At 48.5% G+C, this 20,806-nt stretch overlaps 1 protein-coding gene across 9 annotated transcripts in view; it reads right to left on the minus strand.

Moving 5' to 3' along the window:
• The window catches only part of tnrc18 (trinucleotide repeat containing 18), a 95,907-nt gene that overhangs the window by 8,953 nt on the left and 66,148 nt on the right, over positions 1-20,806 (minus strand). For 5 of the 9 annotated variants that reach the window (XM_090197938.1, XM_090197936.1, XM_090197937.1 and 2 more), the window contains 9 exons: positions 17,156-17,332; positions 16,017-16,381; positions 14,936-15,064; positions 14,661-14,799; positions 7,766-7,883; positions 6,270-6,345; positions 5,832-5,940; positions 4,609-4,725; positions 2,020-2,172 (listed from right to left, as the gene is read on the minus strand). In XM_090197938.1, the coding sequence (XP_090054064.1) occupies positions 2,020-2,172; positions 4,609-4,725; positions 5,832-5,940; positions 6,270-6,345; positions 7,766-7,883; positions 14,661-14,799; positions 14,936-15,064; positions 16,017-16,381; positions 17,156-17,332 (1,383 nt within the window). The other 4 variants (XR_016486148.1, XM_090197939.1, XM_090197940.1 and 1 more) reach the window with 4 other exon arrangements.

Consider the following 20,806-nt stretch of genomic DNA (forward strand, 5'->3'; position numbering starts at 1 on the left):
CAAATGACTGACCTGAGTTCACAGACCTAACAGGAATAACAGACCTAAGAGGGTTAACATAATCCACAGACCTAACAGGGTTAACAGACCTAACAGGGTTAACATAATCCACAGACCTAACAGGAATAACATAATCCACAGACCTAACAGGAATAACATAATCCACAGACCTAACAGGAATAACATAATCCACAGACCTAACAGGAATAACAGAAATCACAGACCTAACAGGGATAACAGAATTCACAGACCTAACAGGGATAACATAATCCACAGACCTAACAGGAATAACATAATCCACAGACCTAACAGGAATAACAGAAATCACAGACCTAACAGGGATAACAGGGATAACAGAATTCACAGACCGAACAGGGATAACAGAATTCACAGACCAAACAGGGATAACATAATCCACAGACCTAACAGGAATAACATAATTCACAGACCTAACAGGAATAACATAATCCACAGACCTAACAGGAATAACAATCCACAGACCTAACAGGAATAACATAATCCACAGACCTAACAGGGTTAACATAATCCACAGACCTAACAGGAATAACACAATTCACAGACCTAACAGGAATAACAGACCTAACAGGAATAACAGAATTCACAGACCTAACAGGGATAACATAATCCACCGACCCAACAGGGATAACAGACCCAACAGGGATAACAGACCCAACAGGGATAACAGACCCAACAGGGATAACAGACCCAACAGGGATAACAGACCTAACAGGGATAGCAGGGATAACAGACCCAACAGGGATAACAGGAATAACAGACCCAACAGGGATAACAGACCCAACAGGAATAACAGACCCAACAGGGATAACAGACCCAACAGGGATAACAGACCCAACAGGGATAACAGGAATAACAGACCCATCAGGAATAACAGACCCAACAGGAATAACAGACCTAACAAGCCTAACAGGAATAACAGACCCAACAGACCCAACAGGAATAACAGACCCAACAGGGATAACAGACCCAAAGGGATAACAGACCCAACAGGGATAACAGACCCAACAGGGATAACAGGAATAACAGACCCAACAGGGATAACAGACCCAACAGGGATAACAGACCCCACAGGGATAACAGACCCAACAGGGATAACAGACCCAACAGGGATAACAGACCTAACAGGGATAACAGGGATAACAGACCCAACAGGGATAACAGACCCAACAGGGATAACAGACCTAACAGGGATAACAGACCCAACAGGGATAACAGACCCAACAGGGATAACAGGAATAACAGACCCAACAGGAATAACACACCCAACAGGGATAACAGGGATAACAGGAATAACAGACCCAACAGGAATAACAGACCCAACAGGGATAACAGACCCAACAGGGATAACAGACCCAACAGGGATAACAGACCCAACAGGGATACCAGGGATACCAGACCCAAGAGGAATAACAGACCCAACAGGAATAACAGACCCAACAGGGATAACAGACCCAACAGGGATAACAGGGATAACAGACCCAACGGGGATAACAGGAATAACAGACCCACCAGGGATAACAGGAATAACAGACCCAACAGGGATAACAGACCCAACAGGAATAACAGACCCAACAGGAATAACAGACCCAACAGACCTAACAGGGATAACAGACCTAACAGGAATAACAGACCCAACAGGGATAACAGACCCAACAGGGATAACAGACCCAACAGGGATAACAGACCTAACAGACCCAACAGGGATAACAGACCCAACAGGGATAACAGACCCAACAGGGATAACAGACCCAACAGGGATAACAGGATCCAACAGGGATAACAGACCCAACAGGGATAACAGGATCCAACAGGGATAACAGGATCCAACAGGGATAACAGGATCCAACAGGGATAACAGGATCCAACAGGGATAACAGGATCCAACAGGGATAACAGGATCCAACAGGGATAACAGGATCCACAGCAGTTATAAAGTCTTAGAGCTGTTCCAACTAGCATCGAGGTCTCTGATTGGCTCACCAGGTTTGGGTTTGGGTTTCTTGGCCGGTCTCCCTCTGCCCTTGGGGGCGGAGTCCCCTGCTTTAGGCCTCGTCTCACTGGTGTCCTTGCTGCACTTCCTGACACGCCTCCTGGAGCAGCTGGCCACTAGCAGCGCGGGGGAGGGCTCAGCGCCTACAGGGGGGCAGGTTTAACATCAGAATCATCAGACAGACTGAACAAACCCACTGGGAAAGAATACAAAAGAGTGGGAGTGTGTGTCCTTGTGGGAGTGTGTGTGTGTGTGTGTCCTTGTGGGAGTGTGTGTGAGTGTGTGTCCTTGTGGGAGTGTGTGTGTGTGTGTGTCCTTGTGGGAGTGTGTGTGTGTGTGTGTGTGTGTGTGTGTGTGTGTGAGTCCTTGTGGGAGTGTGTGTGTGTGTGTGTGTGTGTGTGTGTGTGAGTGAGTCCTTGTGTGAGTGTGAGTGAGTCCTTGTGTGAGTGTGTGTGAGTCCTTGTGTCTGTGTGAGTCCTTGTGTCTGTGTGAGTCCTTGTGTCTGTGTGAGTCCTTGTGTCTGTGTGAGTCCTTGTGTCTGTGTGAGTCCTTGTGTGAGAATGTGTGTGTGAGTCATTGGGGCTGTATCTTGTAGTCAGGGGGCAGCAGTCTGATGTGGGAGAGGGGCTGTGTCCTTACACTGTATCTTGTAGTCAGGGGGCAGCAGTCTGATGTGGGAGAGGGGGCTGTGTCCTTACACTGTATCTTGTAGTCAGGGGGCAGCAGTCTGATGTGGGAGAGGGGGCTGTATCTTGTAGTCAGGGGGCAGCAGTCTGATGTGGGAGAGGGGGCTGTGTCCTTACACTGTATCTTGTAGTCAGGGGGCAGCAGTCTGATGTGGGAGAGGGGGCTGTGTCCTTACACTGTATCTTGTAGTCAGGGGGCAGCAGTCTGATGTGGGAGAGGGGCTGTGTCCTTACACTGTATCTTGTAGTCAGGGGGCAGCAGTCTGATGTGGGAGAGGGGCTGTGTCCTTACACTGTATCTTGTAGTCAGGGGGCAGCAGTCTGATGTGGGAGAGGGGCTGTGTCCTTACACTGTATCTTGTAGTCAGGGGGCAGCAGTCTGATGTGGGAGAGGGGCTGTGTCCTTACACTGTATCTTGTAGTCAGGGGGCAGCAGTCTGATGTGGGAGAGGGGGCTGTGTCCTTACACTGTATCTTGTAGTCAGGGGGCAGCAGTCTGATGTGGGAGAGGGGCTGTGTCCTTACACTGTATCTTGTAGTCAGGGGGCAGCAGTCTGATGTGGGAGAGGGGGCTGTGTCCTTACACTGTATCTTGTAGTCAGGGGGCAGCAGTCTGATGTGGGAGAGGGGGCTGTGTCCTTACACTGTATCTTGTAGTCAGGGGGCAGCAGTCTGATGTGGGAGAGGGGCTGTGTCCTTACACTGTATCTTGTAGTCAGGGGGCAGCAGTCTGATGTGGGAGAGGGGGCTGTATCTTGTAGTCAGGGGGCAGCAGTCTGATGTGGGAGAGGGGGCTGTATCTTGTAGTCAGGGGGCAGCAGTCTGATGTGGGAGAGGGGCTGTGTCCTTACACTGTATCTTGTAGTCAGGGGGCAGCAGTCTGATGTGGGAGAGGGGGCTGTGTCCTTACACTGTATCTTGTAGTCAGGGGGCAGCAGTCTGATGTGGGAGAGGGGGCTGTGTCCTTACACTGTATCTTGTAGTCAGGGGGCAGCAGTCTGATGTGGGAGAGGGGGATGTGTCCTTACACTGTATCTTGTAGTCAGGGGGCAGCAGTCTGATGTGGGAGAGGGGGATGTGTCCTTACACTGTATCTTGTAGTCAGGGGGCAGCAGTCTGATGTGGGAGAGGGGCTGTGTCCTTACACTGTATCTTGTAGTCAGGGGGCAGCAGTCTGATGTGGGAGAGGGGGCTGTGTCCTTACACTGTATCTTGTAGTCAGGGGGCAGCAGTCTGATGTGGGAGAGGGGGCTGTGTCCTTACACTGTATCTTGTAGTCAGGGGGCAGCAGTCTGATGTGGGAGAGGGGGCTGTGTCCTTACACTGTATCTTGTAGTCAGGGGGCAGCAGTCTGATGTGGGAGAGGGGGCTGTGTCCTTACACTGTATCTTGTAGTCAGGGGGCAGCAGTCTGATGTGGGAGAGGGGCTGTGTCCTTACACTGTATCTTGTAGTCAGGGGGCAGCAGTCTGATGTGGGAGAGGGGGCTGTGTCCTTACACTGTATCTTGTAGTCAGGGGGCAGCAGTCTGATGTGGGAGAGGGGGCTGTGTCCTTACACTGTATCTTGTAGTCAGGGGGCAGCAGTCTGATGTGGGAGGGGGCTGTGTCCTTACACTGTATCTTGTAGTCAGGGGGCAGCAGTCTGATGTGGGAGAGGGGCTGTGTCCTTACACTGTATCTTGTAGTCAGGGGGCAGCAGTCTGATGTGGGAGAGGGGGCTGTATCTTGTAGTCAGGGGGCAGCAGTCTGATGTGGGAGAGGGGGCTGTGTCCTTACACTGTATCTTGTAGTCAGGGGGCAGCAGTCTGATGTGGGAGAGGGGCTGTGTCCTTACACTGTATCTTGTAGTCAGGGGGCAGCAGTCTGATGTGGGAGAGGGGCTGTGTCCTTACACTGTATCTTGTAGTCAGGGGGCAGCAGTCTGATGTGGGAGAGGGGGATGCGACCCGTGTCACCGTCATCAAACTCCACCGTGATGAGGTCATCACTGTCATCACCGTCTGAACTTCCTGTACAGACAGGAAGGGGTTAAAGGAACAGGTCACCTAGATTGAAAGGACTAGACGTGTCCAAACTATTGACTGGTGATGAGACTATAAAACACTTTCTCAAATGGGATGTTGTCTTCTCCAATTTTATTTATCGGCTTTTCTAGTTTTTATTGGCCAAAAGCCAGCTATTACCGGCTAATGGAAACCCTGGCCTGTGTGTTACCATTGACTACGGTGCCGGGGTAGAGACAGTGGTACTGTGCGTTACCATTGACTACGGTGCCGGGGTAGAGACAGTGGTACTGTGCGTTACCGTTGACTACGGTGCCGGGGTAGAGGCAGTGGTACTGTGCGTTACCGTTGACTACGGTGCCGGGGTAGAGGCAGTGGTACTGTGCGTTACCGTTGACTACGGTGCCGGGGTAGAGACAGTGGTACTGTGCGTTACCGTTGACTACGGTGCCGGGGTAGAGACAGTGGTACTGTGCGTTATCGTTGACTACGGTGCCGGGGTAGAGACAGTGGTACTGTGCGTTACCGTTGACTACGGTGCCGGGGTAGAGACAGTGGTACTGTGCGTTACCGTTGACTACGGTGCCGGGGTAGAGACAGTGGTACTGTGCGTTACCGTTGACTACGGTGCCGGGGTAGAGACAGTGGTACTGTGCGTTACCGTTGACTACGGTGCCGGGGTAGAGACAGTGGTACTGTGCGTTACCGTTGACTACGGTGCCGGGGTAGAGACGGTGGTACTGTGCGTTACCGTTGACTACGGTGCCGGGGTAGAGACAGTGGTACTGTGCGTTACCGTTGACTACGGTGCCGGGGTAGAGACAGTGGTACTGTGCGTTACCGTTGACTACGGTGCCGGGGTAGAGACAGTGGTACTGTGCGTTACCGTTGACTACGGTGCCGGGGTAGAGACAGTGGTACTGTGCGTTACCGTTGACTACGGTGCCGGGGGTAGAGACAGTGGTACTGTGCGTTACCGTTGACTACGGTGCCGGGGTAGAGGCAGTGGTACTGTGCGTTACCGTTGACTACGGTGCCGGGGTAGAGACAGTGGTACTGTGCGTTACCGTTGACTACGGTGCCGGGGTAGAGACAGTGGTACTGTGCGTTACCGTTGACTACGGTGCCGGGGTAGAGACAGTGGTACTGCTGGCTCCAGTATGCAGCAACACGACAGCCTTCAGGAAGATACCAGACTGACGGAGGCATCACATCCACAATCTGGAATAACACACAGAATAACACACAGAATAACACTTTTTAACACACTGAATAACACACATTAACACACATTAACACACTGAATAACACACACACTGACGAGGGCATCACATCCACAATCTGGAATAACACACAGAATAACACACATTAACACACACACACACACTGACGAGGGCATCACATCCACAATCTGGAATAACACACAGAATAACACACAGAATAACACACACACTGTAATAAAAACACAAAACACACACACAGACGAGGGCATCACATCCACGGCCTGTAACAAAAACCCAAAGAACACAGATGTAATGAGATGTACTCACAGCCTCCTGTAGGAGTTGTTCTAGACAGTAGATATGAGGTCTGTTCCCTCTCTCCCCCTCCACCACCACACTGTAACTACAGAACAGAGGTCAGGGGTCAGGAGTTGTTCTAGACAGTAGATATGAGGTCTGTTCCCTCTCTCCCCCTCCACCACCACACTGTAACTACAGAACAGAGGTCAGGGGTCAGGAGTTGTTCTAGACAGTAGATATGAGGTCTGTTCCCTCTCTCCCCCTCCACCACCACACTGTAACTACAGAACAGAGGTCAGGGGTCAGGAGTTGTTCTAGACAGTAGATATGAGGTCTGTTCCCTCTCTCCCCCTCCACCACCACACTGTAACTACAGAACAGAGGTCAGAGGTCAGGGGTCAGGAGTTGTTCTAGACAGTAGATATGAGGTCTGTTTCCTCTCTCCCCCTCCACCACCACACTGTAACTACAGAACAGAGGTCAGAGGTCAGGAGTTGTTCTAGACAGTAGATATGAGGTCTGTTCCCTCTCTCCCCCTCCACCACCACACTGTAACTACAGAACAGAGGTCAGAGGTCAGAAGTTAGGAGTTGTTCTAGACAGTAGATATAAGGTCTGTTCCCTCTCTCCCCCTCCACCACCACACTGTAACTACAGAACAGAGGTCAGGGGTCAGGAGTTGTTCTAGACAGTAGATATGAGGTCTGTTCCCTCTCTCCCCCTCCACCACCACACTGTAACTACAGAACAGAGGTCAGAAGTTAGGAGTTGTTCTAGACAGTAGATATGAGGTCTGTTCCCTCTCTCCCCCTCCACCACCACACTGTAACTACAGAACAGAGGTCAGAGGTCAGGGGTCAGGAGTTGTTCTAGACAGTAGATATGAGGTCTGTTTCCTCTCTCCCCCTCCACCACCACACTGTAACTACAGAACAGAGGTCAGAGGTCAGGAGTTGTTCTAGACAGTAGATATGAGAGGTAGACATGCTCATGTTGTTTATGTTAGTGCAGGGTGAGCTGCACACAGTGGACTTCCTGCTGGGACACACCTACGTATCAGTGCTAACAGTATCACTCTGGCACAAAGGCACATGGATTACTGTATACAATAGCAGTAGGATCAACAGAGGCATTCAGGGCAGTTTATCGGGACATAAATTAGGTAACTTACATCGTGTCTACCAACGCCCCCCCCTGAGTGGTGCGTAGTGTGTGTCTACCAACGCCCCCCCTGAGTGGTGCGTAGTGTGTGTCTACCAACGCCCCCCCTGTGTGGTGCGTAGTGTGTGTCTACCAACGCCCCCCCCCTGAGTAGTGCGTAGTGTGCGTCTACCAACGCCCCCCCTGTGTGGTGCGTAGTGTGTGTCTACCAACGCCCCCCCTGTGTGGTGCGTAGTGTGTGTCTACCAATGCTCCCCCTGTGTGGTGCGTAGTGTGTGTCTACCAATGCTCCCCCTGTGTGGTGCGTAGTGTGCGTCTACCAACGCCCCCCCCGCCGTGTGGTGCGTAGTGTGGGTACTCACATGTCCGGGGAGTGTACCGTGTTGACGTGTCCAGCATACAGCAGCTGATCATCCATGGGGATCAGAACCCTCAGACCATCCTGAAGAGAGTCTTTATCTAACACACACTGGACCGGAGCTGGATCAATATAGCAATACACCAATCAATATACCAATCAATATACACCAATCAATATACACCAATCAATACACCAATCAATATACACCAATCAATATACACCAATCAATATACCAATCAATACACCAATCAATATACCAATCAATATACACCAATCAATATACCAATCAATACACCAATCAATATACACCAATCAATATACCAATCAATACACCAATCAATATACCAATCAATATACACCAATCAATATACCAATCAATACACCAATCAATATACCAATCAATATACACCAATCAATATACACCAATCAATACACCAATCAATATACACCAATCAATATACACCAATCAATATATCAACGCATCAATATATACACTAACACAGAGCATTTATTACATTACAGCCTCATTCTAAAATGTATTAAATATTTGTTTTACCACAATCTACACACAATACCCCATAATGACATCACAATACCCCATAATGACATCACAATACCCCATAATGACATCACAATACCCCATAATGACATCACAATACCCCATAATGACATCACAATACCCCATAATGACATCACAATACCCCATAATGACATTACAATACCCCATAATGACCAAGCAAAAAACTGTTTTTATAAATAATATCACATTGACATTAGTATTCAGACCCTTCACTCTGTACTTTGTTGAAGCACCTTTGGCAGCGATTACAGCCTCTAGTCTTCTTGGGTATGGTTCTACCAGCTTGGCACACCTGTATTTGGGGAGTTTCTCCCATTCTTCTCTGCAGATCCTCTCAAGCTCTGTCAGGTTGGATGGGGAACGTCGCTGCACAGCTATTTTCAGGTCTCTTCTTCGATCGGGTTCAAGTCCGGGCTCTGGCTGGGCCACTCAAGGACATTCAAACACTTGTCCCGAAGCCACTCCTTCGTTGTCTTGGCTGTGTGCTTAGAGTCGTTGTCCTGTTAGAAGGTGAATCTTCCTGAGCGCTCTGGAGCAGGTTTTCATCAAGGATTTCTCTGTACTTTGCACCGTTCATCTTTCCCTCGATCCTGACTAGTCTCCCAGTCCCTGCCGCTGACAAACATCCCCACAGCATGATGCTGCCACCACCATGCTTCACTGTAGGGATGGTGCCAGGTTTCCTCCAGACGTGATGCTTGGCATTGAGGCCAAAGAGTCCTTTAGGATCCTTTTGGCAAATTCCAAGTGGTAGTCATGTGCCTTTTACTGAGGACTGGCTTCCGTCTGGTCTTTCTACCATAAAGGCCTGATTGGTGGACTGCTGCAGAGATGGTTGTCCTTCTGGAAGGTTCTCCCATCTCCACAGAGGAACTCTGGAGCTCTGTCAGAGTGACCATCAGGTTCTTAGTCGACCTGACCAAGGCCCTTCTCCCCCGATCGCTCAGTTTGGCCGGGCGGCCAGGTCTAGGAAGAGTCTTGGTGGTTCCAAACTTCTTCCATTTAAGAATGATGGAGGCCACTGTGTTCTTGGGGACCTTCAATGCTGCAGAAATGTTTTGGTACCCTTCCCCAGATCTGTCTCTCGACATAATCCTGTCTCGGAGCTCTACGGATAATTCCCAATTCCTTCGACCTCATGGCTTGGTTTTTGCTCTGACATGCACTGTCAACTGTGGGACCTTATATAGACAGGTGTGTGCCTTTTCAAATCATGTCCAATTAATTGAATTTACCACAGGTGGACTCCAATCAAGTTGCAGAAACATCTCAAGGATGATCCATGGAAACAGGAAAAACCTGAGATCAATTTAGAGTCTCATAGCAAAAGGGTCTGAATAATTATGGAAACAAGGTAACTTAAAAAAAACACATTTTTAAAAACAACAACAATTTATACACACCAACGTGTCTACATAACCAGTCAACTAACCAGACGACAGGGTCCTCTCAGCCAGACTGATATATACACACCAACGTATCTACAAAACCAGTCAACTAACCAGACGACAGGGTCCTCTCAGCCAGACTGATATATACACACCAACGTATCTACATAACCAGTCAACTAACCAGACGACAGGGTCCTCTCAGCCAGACTGATATATACACACCAACGTATCTACATAACCAGTCAACCAACCAGACGACAGGGTCCTCTCAGCCAGACTGATATATACACACCAACGTCTCTACATAACCAGTCAACTAACCAGACGACAGGGTCCTCTCAGCCAGACTGATATATACACACCAACGTCTCTACATAACCAGTCAACTAACCAGACGACAGGGTCCTCTCAGCCAGACTGATATATACACACCAACGCCTCTACATAACCAGTCAACTAACCAGACGACAGGGTCCTCTCAGCCAGACTGATATATACACACCAACGTCTCTACATAACCAGTCAACCAACCAGACGACAGGGTCCTCTCAGCCAGACTGATATATACACACCAACGTATCTACATAACCAGTCAACTAACCAGACGACAGGGTCCTCTCAGCCAGACTGATATATACACACCAACGTATCTACATAACCAGTCAACTAACCAGACGACAGGGTCCTCTCAGCCAGACTGATATATACACACCAACGTATCTACATAACCAGTCAACTAACCAGACGACAGGGTCCTCTCAGCCAGACTGATATCTACACACCAACGTCTCTACATAACCAGTCAACTAACCAGACGACAGGGTCCTCTCAGCCAGACTGATATATACACACCAACGTATCTACATAACCAGTCAACTAACCAGACGACAGGGTCCTCTCAGCCAGACTGATATATACACACCAACGTCTCTACATAACCAGTCAACTAACCAGACGACAGGGTCCTCTCAGCCAGACTGATATATACACACCAACGTCTCTACATAACCAGTCAACTAACCAGACGACAGGGTCCTCTCAGCCAGACTGATATATACACACCAACGTATCTACATAACCAGTCAACCAACCAGACGACAGGGTCCTCTCAGCCAGACTGATATATACACACCAACGTATCTACATAACCAGTCAACTAACCAGACGACAGGGTCCTCTCAGCCAGACTGATATATACACACCAACGTATCTACATAACCAGTCAACCAACCAGACGACAGGGTCCTCTCAGCCAGACTGATATATACACACCAACGTATCTACATAACCAGTCAACCAACCAGACGACAGGGTCCTCTCAGCCAGACTGATATATACACACCAACGTATCTACATAACCAGTCAACTAACCAGACGACAGGGTCCTCTCAGCCAGACTGATATATACACACCAACGTATCTACATAACCAGTCAACTAACCAGACGACAGGGTCCTCTCAGCCAGACTGATATATACACACCAACGTATCTACATAACCAGTCAACTAACCAGACGACAGGGTCCTCTCAGCCAGACTGATATATACACACCAACGTATCTACATAACCAGTCAACTAACCAGACGACAGGGTCCTCTCAGCCAGACTGATATATACACACCAACGTCTCTACATAACCAGTCAACTAACCAGACGACAGGGTCCTCTCAGCCAGACTGATATATACACACCAACGTATCTACATAACCAGTCAACCAACCAGACGACAGGGTCCTCTCAGCCAGACTGATATATACACACCAACGTATCTACATAACCAGTCAACCAACCAGACGACAGGGTCCTCTCAGCCAGACTGATATATACACACCAACGTATCTACATAACCAGTCAACTAACCAGACGACAGGGTCCTCTCAGCCAGACTGATATATACACACCAACGTATCTACATAACCAGTCAACCAACCAGACGACAGGGTCCTCTCAGCCAGACTGATATATACACACCAACGTATCTACATAACCAGTCAACTAACCAGACGACAGGGTCCTCTCAGCCAGACTGATATATACACACCAACGTCTCTACATAACCAGTCAACCAACCAGACGACAGGGTCCTCTCAGCCAGACTGATATATACACACCAACGTATCTACATAACCAGTCAACTAACCAGACGACAGGGTCCTCTCAGCCAGACTGATATATACACACCAACGTATCTACATAACCAGTCAACTAACCAGACGACAGGGTCCTCTCAGCCAGACTGATATATACACACCAACGTCTCTACATAACCAGTCAACTAACCAGCCAACAGGGTCCTCTCAGCCAGACTGATATATACACACCAACGTCTCTACATAACCAGTCAACTAACCAGACGACAGGGTCCTCTCAGCCAGACTGATATATACACACCAACGTCTCTACATAACCAGTCAACTAACCAGACGACAGGGTCCTCTCAGCCAGACTGATATATACACACCAACGTCTCTACATAACCAGTCAACCAACCAGACGACAGGGTCCTCTCAGCCAGACTGATATATACACACCAACGTATCTACATAACCAGTCAACCAACCAGACGACAGGGTCCTCTCAGCCAGACTGATATATACACACCAACGTCTCTACATAACCAGTCAACTAACCAGACGACAGGGTCCTCTCAGCCAGACTGATATATACACACCAACGTATCTACATAACCAGTCAACCAACCAGACGACAGGGTCCTCTCAGCCAGACTGATATATACACACCAACGTATCTACATAACCAGTCAACTAACCAGACGACAGGGTCCTCTCAGCCAGACTGATATATACACACCAACGTATCTACATAACCAGTCAACCAACCAGACGACAGGGTCCTCTCAGCCAGACTGATATATACACACCAACGTATCTACATAACCAGTCAACTAACCAGACGACAGGGTCCTCTCAGCCAGACTGATATATACACACCAACGTATCTACATAACCAGTCAACTAACCAGACGACAGGGTCCTCTCAGCCAGACTGATATATACACACCAACGTATCTACATAACCAGTCAACCAACCAGACGACAGGGTCCTCTCAGCCAGACTGATATATACACACCAACGTCTCTACATAACCAGTCAACTAACCAGACGACAGGGTCCTCTCAGCCAGACTGATATATACACACCAACGTCTCTACATAACCAGTCAACCAACCAGACGACAGGGTCCTCTCAGCCAGACTGATATATACACACCAACGTATCTACATAACCAGTCAACTAACCAGACGACAGGGTCCTCTCAGCCAGACTGATATATACACACCAACGTATCTACATAACCAGTCAACTAACCAGACGACAGGGTCCTCTCAGCCAGACTGATATATACACACCAACGTCTCTACATAACCAGTCAACTAACCAGACGACAGGGTCCTCTCAGCCAGACTGATATATACACACCAACGTCTCTACATAACCAGTCAACTAACCAGACGACAGGGTCCTCTCAGCCAGACTGATATATACACACCAACGTATCTACATAACCAGTCAACTAACCAGACGACAGGGTCCTCTCAGCCAGACTGATATCTACATAACCAGTCAACTAACCAGACGACAGGGTCCTCTCAGCCAGACTGATATATACACACCAACGTATCTACATAACCAGTCAACCAACCAGACGACAGGGTCCTCTCAGCCAGACTGATATATACACACCAACGTATCTACATAACCAGTCAACCAACCAGACGACAGGGTCCTCTCAGCCAGACTGATATATACACACCAACGTATCTACATAACCAGTCAACTAACCAGACGACAGGGTCCTCTCAGCCAGACTGATATATACACACCAACGTCTCTACATAACCAGTCAACCAACCAGACGACAGGGTCCTCTCAGCCAGACTGATATATACACACCAACGTATCTACATAACCAGTCAACTAACCAGACGACAGGGTCCTCTCAGCCAGACTGATATATACACACCAACGTATCTACATAACCAGTCAACTAACCAGACGACAGGGTCCTCTCAGCCAGACTGATATATACACACCAACGTATCTACATAACCAGTCAACCAACCAGACGACAGGGTCCTCTCAGCCAGACTGATATATACACACCAACGTATCTACATAACCAGTCAACTAACCAGACGACAGGGTCCTCTCAGCCAGACTGATATATACACACCAACGTATCTACATAACCAGTCAACCAACCAGACGACAGGGTCCTCTCAGCCAGACTGATATATACACACCAACGTATCTACATAACCAGTCAACTAACCAGACGACAGGGTCCTCTCAGCCAGACTGATATATACACACCAACGTATCTACATAACCAGTCAACTAACCAGACGACAGGGTCCTCTCAGCCAGACTGATATATACACACCAACGTCTCTACATAACCAGTCAACTAACCAGACGACAGGGTCCTCTCAGCCAGACTGATATATACACACCAACGTATCTACATAACCAGTCAACTAACCAGACGACAGGGTCCTCTCAGCCAGACTGATATATACACACCAACGTATCTACATAACCAGTCAACCAACCAGACGACAGGGTCCTCTCAGCCAGACTGATATATACACACCAACGTCTCTACATAACCAGTCAACCAACCAGACGACAGGGTCCTCTCAGCCAGACTGATATATACACACCAACGTATCTACATAACCAGTCAACTAACCAGACGACAGGGTCCTCTCAGCCAGACTGATATATACACACCAACGTCTCTACATAACCAGTCAACCAACCAGACGACAGGGTCCTCTCAGCCAGACTGATATATACACACCAACGTATCTACATAACCAGTCAACTAACCAGACGACAGGGTCCTCTCAGCCAGACTGATATATACACACCAACGTATCTACATAACCAGTCAACCAACCAGACGACAGGGTCCTCTCGGCCAGACTGCTGTGTGACGGAGGAGGTCCATCGTCTTCAGAGAAGCTGCTGTCCTGACTGGGTTCGAAGTCTTCATCAGCCTCCATACTCTTCATCAGCCTACTGACCGCTCCACGAGCCTGTTGAAACACACACACACACACACACACACACACACACACACACACACACACAGAGTTGTCATATCTGAGAGGCAGTTGTATGTAACACACGAGAAGGATAATTTATGAGGATTGAACGTAGCAGTACACAGACCTCTCGGGGTTTAGCCTTGGCTTTTGATTGGCTCTTGCGTGCAGGGCTGAGGGGAGGGGCTACCGGGCTCTCTGTGATTGGACTAGACAGAGAGAGCGGGGTCAGGGGAGGGTCCTTCAGCCTCTTCTTCTGTTTAACACACACACAGAAACAAGCAAGTTAGAACACACACACCATCACACCACATACACACACACACACACATACCATCATAAACACACTAGAAAGATGGACAGACCCGAGAGGACAGGCCGAGAGGACAGACCCGAAAGGACATGCCGAGAGGACAGGCCGAGAGGACAGGCCGAGAGGACCGACCGAGAGGACAGACCGAGAGGACAGGGGGAGAAGACAGGCCCGAGAGGATAGGGGGAGAGGACAGGCCCGAGAGGATAGGGGGAGAGGACAGGCGGAGAGGACAGACCGAGAGGACAGACCGAGAGGACAGACCAGAGAGGACAGACCAGAGAGGACAGGCCCGAGAGGATAGGCAGAGAGGATAGGCGGAGAGGACAGGCCCGAGAGGACAGGCGGAGAGGATAGGCGGAGAGGACAGGCGGAGAGGACAGACCGAGAGGACAGACCGAGAGGACAGACCAGAGAGGACAGACCAGAGAGGACAGGCCCGAGAGGATAGGCAGAGAGGATAGGCGGAGAGGACAGGCCCGAGAGGATAGGGGGAGAGGACAGGCCCGAGAGGATAGGGGGAGAGGACAGGCCCAAGAGGATAGGCGGAGAGGACAGGCCCGAGAGGATAGGGGGAGAGGACAGGCCCGAGAGGATAGGGGGAGAGGACAGGCGGAGAGGACAGGCGGAGAGGACAGGCGGAGAGGACAGGCCAGAGAGGACAGACCAGAGAGGACAGACCAGAGAGGACAGGCCCGAGAGGATAGGGGGAGAGGACAGGCCTGAGAGGATGGGGGAGAGGACAGGCCCGAGAGGATAGGCGGAGAGAACAGACCAGAGAGGACAGACCAGAGAGGACAGGCCAGAGAGGACAGACCAGAGAGGACAGGCCAGAGAGGACAGGCCAGAGAGGACAGACCAGAGAGGACAGACCAGAGAGGACAGACCGACTCACCTTCCAGTCTTTCCCCTCCCTGGGTGTGGTTTTAGGTCTGGGGGCGGGTTTAGTGCTGATTGGAGGGTTTTTACTGGAGGGAGAGATCTGATTGGTGGAGGCATCATGAAGGAAAATCCTCTCGCTGCGTCTGCGTGTCCATCCCTCCTCCTCGCTAGCCCCTCCCGCTAGTCCCCCGGCGGGGTCAAAGGTGAATCTCCGGGGCGACCGAGGAGATGGGCGAGGTTTGCGTTTGACCGGCGAGGTCTCGTTGCTAGTGTGGTCGCCGTGGCGCGTTGCCGGGGGTAACAGGGGGAGTTCGGGTGCGGAGCGTTTCCCATGGAGCAGCGAGGGGAACTTCCTCAGACACAGGTCAGAACCAGAACCTAGAGGACACACACACACACACAGGTCAGAACCAGAACCTAGAGGACACACACACACACACAGGTCAGAACCAGAACCTAGAGGACACACATACGCACACACACAGGTCTGAACCAGAACCTAGAGGACACACACACACAGGTCAGAACCAGAACTGAAACCTAGAGGACACACACACAGGTCAGAACCAGAACTGAAACCTAGAGGACACACACACACAGGTCAGAACCAGAACTGAAACCTGGAGAGGACACACACACAGGTCAGAACCAGAACTGAAACCTAGAGAGGGGACACACACACAGGTCAGAACCAGAAACGAAACCTAGAGGGGACACACACACACACACACACAGGACAGAACCAGAACTGAAACCTAGAGAGGACACACACACACAGGACAGAACCAGAACTGAAACCTAGAGAGGACACACACACACACAGGTCCGAACCAGAACCGAGATCTAGAGAGGACACACACACACAGGTCAGAACCAGAACCGAGACCTAGAGAGGACACACACACAGGTCAGAACCAGAACTGAAACCTAGAGAGGACACACACACAGGTCAGAACCAGAACTGAAACCTAGAGGACACACACACACAGGTCAGAACCAGAACCGAGATCTAGAGGACACACACACACACACACAGGTCAGAACCAGAACCGAAACCTAGAGGACACACACACACAGGTGGTAGAAACGTAGTAAACGGCACCTCTGACAAGGTTACAATGGAATTCACACGTCCAAATCTCTCTTGCTTACCCAGAATGCTTTGCCTGCTACGGTGTTTCTTGTCGTGGAGACGGGGCAGGGGGACGGGGTTGACCGGGAGGGCGCTGGCTGCGAACCTGGCCAGCAGGCCCAACCCACTCTCCTCCAGCTCACTCCCCTCGGAGCACGACAACTCTTCCTCATCATCGTCCTCCTCAGTGGAGGACTCTGTGACAGAGAGAGAGATTATTGATTCTCAGGATCACAGAGTGGAACTCCAACATCAGGTATGTCTGTCTGTAGTATTACTGTAGTATTACTGTAGTATTACTGTAACATTACTGTAGTATTACTGCAGCATTACTGTAGCATCACTGTAGTATTACTGTAGCATCACTGTAGTATTACTGTAGCATTACTGTAGTATTACTGCAGTATTACTGTAGCATCACTGTAGTATTAATGTAGCATTACTGCAGTATTACTGTAGTATTACTGTAGTATTACTGTAGCATCACTGTAGTATTAATGTAGCATTACTGCAGTATTACTGCAGCATTACTGTAGTATTACTGCAGTATTACTGTAGCATCACTGTAGTATTAATGTAGCATTACTGCAGTATTACTGCAGCATTACTGTAGTATTACTGTAGCATCACTGTAGTATTAATGTAGCATTACTGTAGTATTACTGCAGTATTACTGTAGCATCACTGTAGTATTACTGTAGCATCACTGTAGTATTACTGTAGTATTACTGCAGTATTACTGTAGCATCACTGTAGTATTACTGTAGCATCACTGTAGTATTACTGCAGTATTACTGTAGCATCACTGTAGTATTACTGCAGCATTACTGTAGTATTACTGTAGCATCACTGTAGTATTACTGCAGCATTACTGTAGTATTACTGCAGTATTACTGTAACATTACTGTAGCATTACTGTAGTATTACTGCAGTATTACTGTAGCATTACTGTAGTATTACTGTAGTATTACTGTAGCATTACTGTAGTATTACTGTAGTATTACTGTAGCATTACTGCAGTATTACTGTAGCATTACTGTAGCATTACTGTAGTATTACTGTAGCATTACTGCAGTATTACTGTAGCATTACTGTAGCATTACTGCAGTATTACTGTAGCATCACTGTAGTATTACTGTAGCATTACTGTAGCATTACTGTAGTATTACTGTAGTATTACTGTAGCATTACTGTAGCATTACTGTAGTATTACTGTAGCATTAATGCAGTATTACTGTAGCATTACTGTAGTATTACTGTAGTATTACTGTAGCATTACTGTAGTATTACTGTAGTATTACTGTAGCATTACTGCAGTATTACTGTAGCATCACTGTAGTATTACTGTAGTATTACTGTAGCATTACTGTAGCATTACTGTAGTATTACTGTAGTATTACTGTAGCATTACTGTAGCATTACTGTAGTATTACTGTAGCATTAATGCAGTATTACTGTAGCATTACTGTAGTATTACTGTAGTATTACTGTAGTATTACTGTAGCATTACTGTAGTATTACTGTAGCATTACTGTAGCATTACTGTAGTATTACTGTAGCATTAATGCAGTATTACTGTAGCATTACTGTAACATTACTGTAGCATTACTGTAGCATTAATGCAGTATTACTGTAGCATTACTGTAACATTACTATAGCATTACTGTAGCATTAATGCAGTATTACTGTAGCATTACTGTAACATTACTATAGCATTACTGTAGCTTTACTGTAGCATTATTGTAGTATTACTGTAACATTACTGCAGTATTACTGTAGCATTACTGTAGTATTACTGTAGCATTAATGCAGTATTACTGTAGCATTAATGCAGTATTACTGTAGCATTAATGCAGTATTGCTGCAGCATTAATGCAGTATTACTGTAGTATTACTGTAGCTTTACTGTAGCATTACTGCAGTATTACTGTAGCTTTACTGTAGCATTACTGCAGTATTACTGTAGCTTTACTGTAGCATTACTGTAGTATTACTGTAACATTACTGCAGTATTACTGTAGCATTAATGCAGTATTACTGTAGCATTACTGCAGTATTACTGTAGCTTTACTGTAGCATTACTGCAGTATTACTGTAGCTTTACTGTAGCATTACTGTAGTATTACTGTAACATTACTGCAGTATTACTGTAGCATTAATGCAGTATTACTGTAGCATTACTGTAGTATTACTGTGACATTACTGTAGTATTACTGTAGCATTGCTGTAGCATTACTGTAGCATTACTGCAGTATTACTGTAGCTTTACTGTAGCATTACTGTAGTATTACTGTAACATTACTGCAGTATTACTGTAGTATTAATGCAGTATTACTTCAGCATTACTGTAGTATTACTGTAGTATTACTGTAGTATTACTGTAGTAGTACTGCAGTAATTGAGAGAGGGGGGGGTGAGGGAGAGAGGGGGGAGGGAGAAAGGGAAAGAGGGGGGGTGAGGGAGAAAGGGAAAGAGGGGGGGTGAGGGAGAGAGAGGGTGAGGGGGGGTGAGGGAAAGAGGGGGGGTGAGGGGAAGAGGGGGGGTGAGGGGAAGAGGGGGGGGTGAGGGAGAAAGGGAGAGAGGGGGGGTGAGGGGAAGAGGGGGGGTGAGGGAAAGAGGGGGGGTGAGGGAGAGAGGGGGAAATGTACCCAATTCCTCTGTAGTTAGTATACTGCTAGCAGACAGACAGACAGACATACAGAACAGATTTGTCTAGCAGACAGACAGGACAGACAGACAGTACTGTCTAGCAGACAGACAGGACAGACAGACAGTACTGTCTAGCAGACAGACAGGACAGACAGACAGTACTGTCTAGCAGACAGACAGACAGACAGACAGACAGACAGTACTGTCTAGCAGACAGACAGACAGCCAGACAGACAGATCACACTACCCCTATTCCCTATACACTACCCCTATGGGCCCTGGTCTACAGTAGTACACCACCCCTATGGGCCCTGGTCTATAGTAGTTCACCACCCCTATGGGCCCTGGTCTACAGTAGTACACCACCCCTATGGGCCCTGGCCTATAGTAGTACACCACCCCTATGGGTCCTGGTCTATAGTAGTACACCACCCCTATGGGCCCTGGTCTATAGTAGTACACCACCCCTATGGGACCTGGTCTATAGTAGTACACTACCCCTATGGGCCCTGGCCTATAGTAGTACACTACCCCTATGGGCCCTGGTCTATAGTAGTACACTACCCCTATGGGCCCTGGTCTACAGTAGTACACCACCCCTATGGGCCCTGGTCTATAGTAGTACACCACCCCTATGGGCCCTGGTCTATAGTAGTACACCACCCCTATGGGCCCTGGTCTATAGTAGTACACTACCCCTATGGGCCCTGGTCTATAGTAGTACACTACCCCTATGGGCCCTGGTCTATAGTAGTACACCACCCCTATGGGCCCTGGTCTATAGTAGTACACCACCCCTATGGGCCCTGGTCTATAGTAGTACACCACCCCTATGGGACCTGGTCTACAGTAGTACACCACCCCTATGGGCCCTGGTCTACAGTAGTACACTACCCCTATGGGCCCTGGTCTACAGTAGTACACCACCCCTATGGGTCCTGGTCTATAGTAGTACACCACCCCTATGGGCCCTGGTCTATAGTAGTACACCACCCCTATGGGTCCTGGTCTATAGTAGTACA

The sequence above is a fragment of the Oncorhynchus mykiss genome, chromosome 13 (genome assembly GCF_057628025.1).
Source record: "Oncorhynchus mykiss isolate SJ-2025 chromosome 13, ASM5762802v1, whole genome shotgun sequence".
Classification (NCBI taxonomy): Eukaryota; Metazoa; Chordata; class Actinopteri; order Salmoniformes; family Salmonidae; genus Oncorhynchus; species Oncorhynchus mykiss.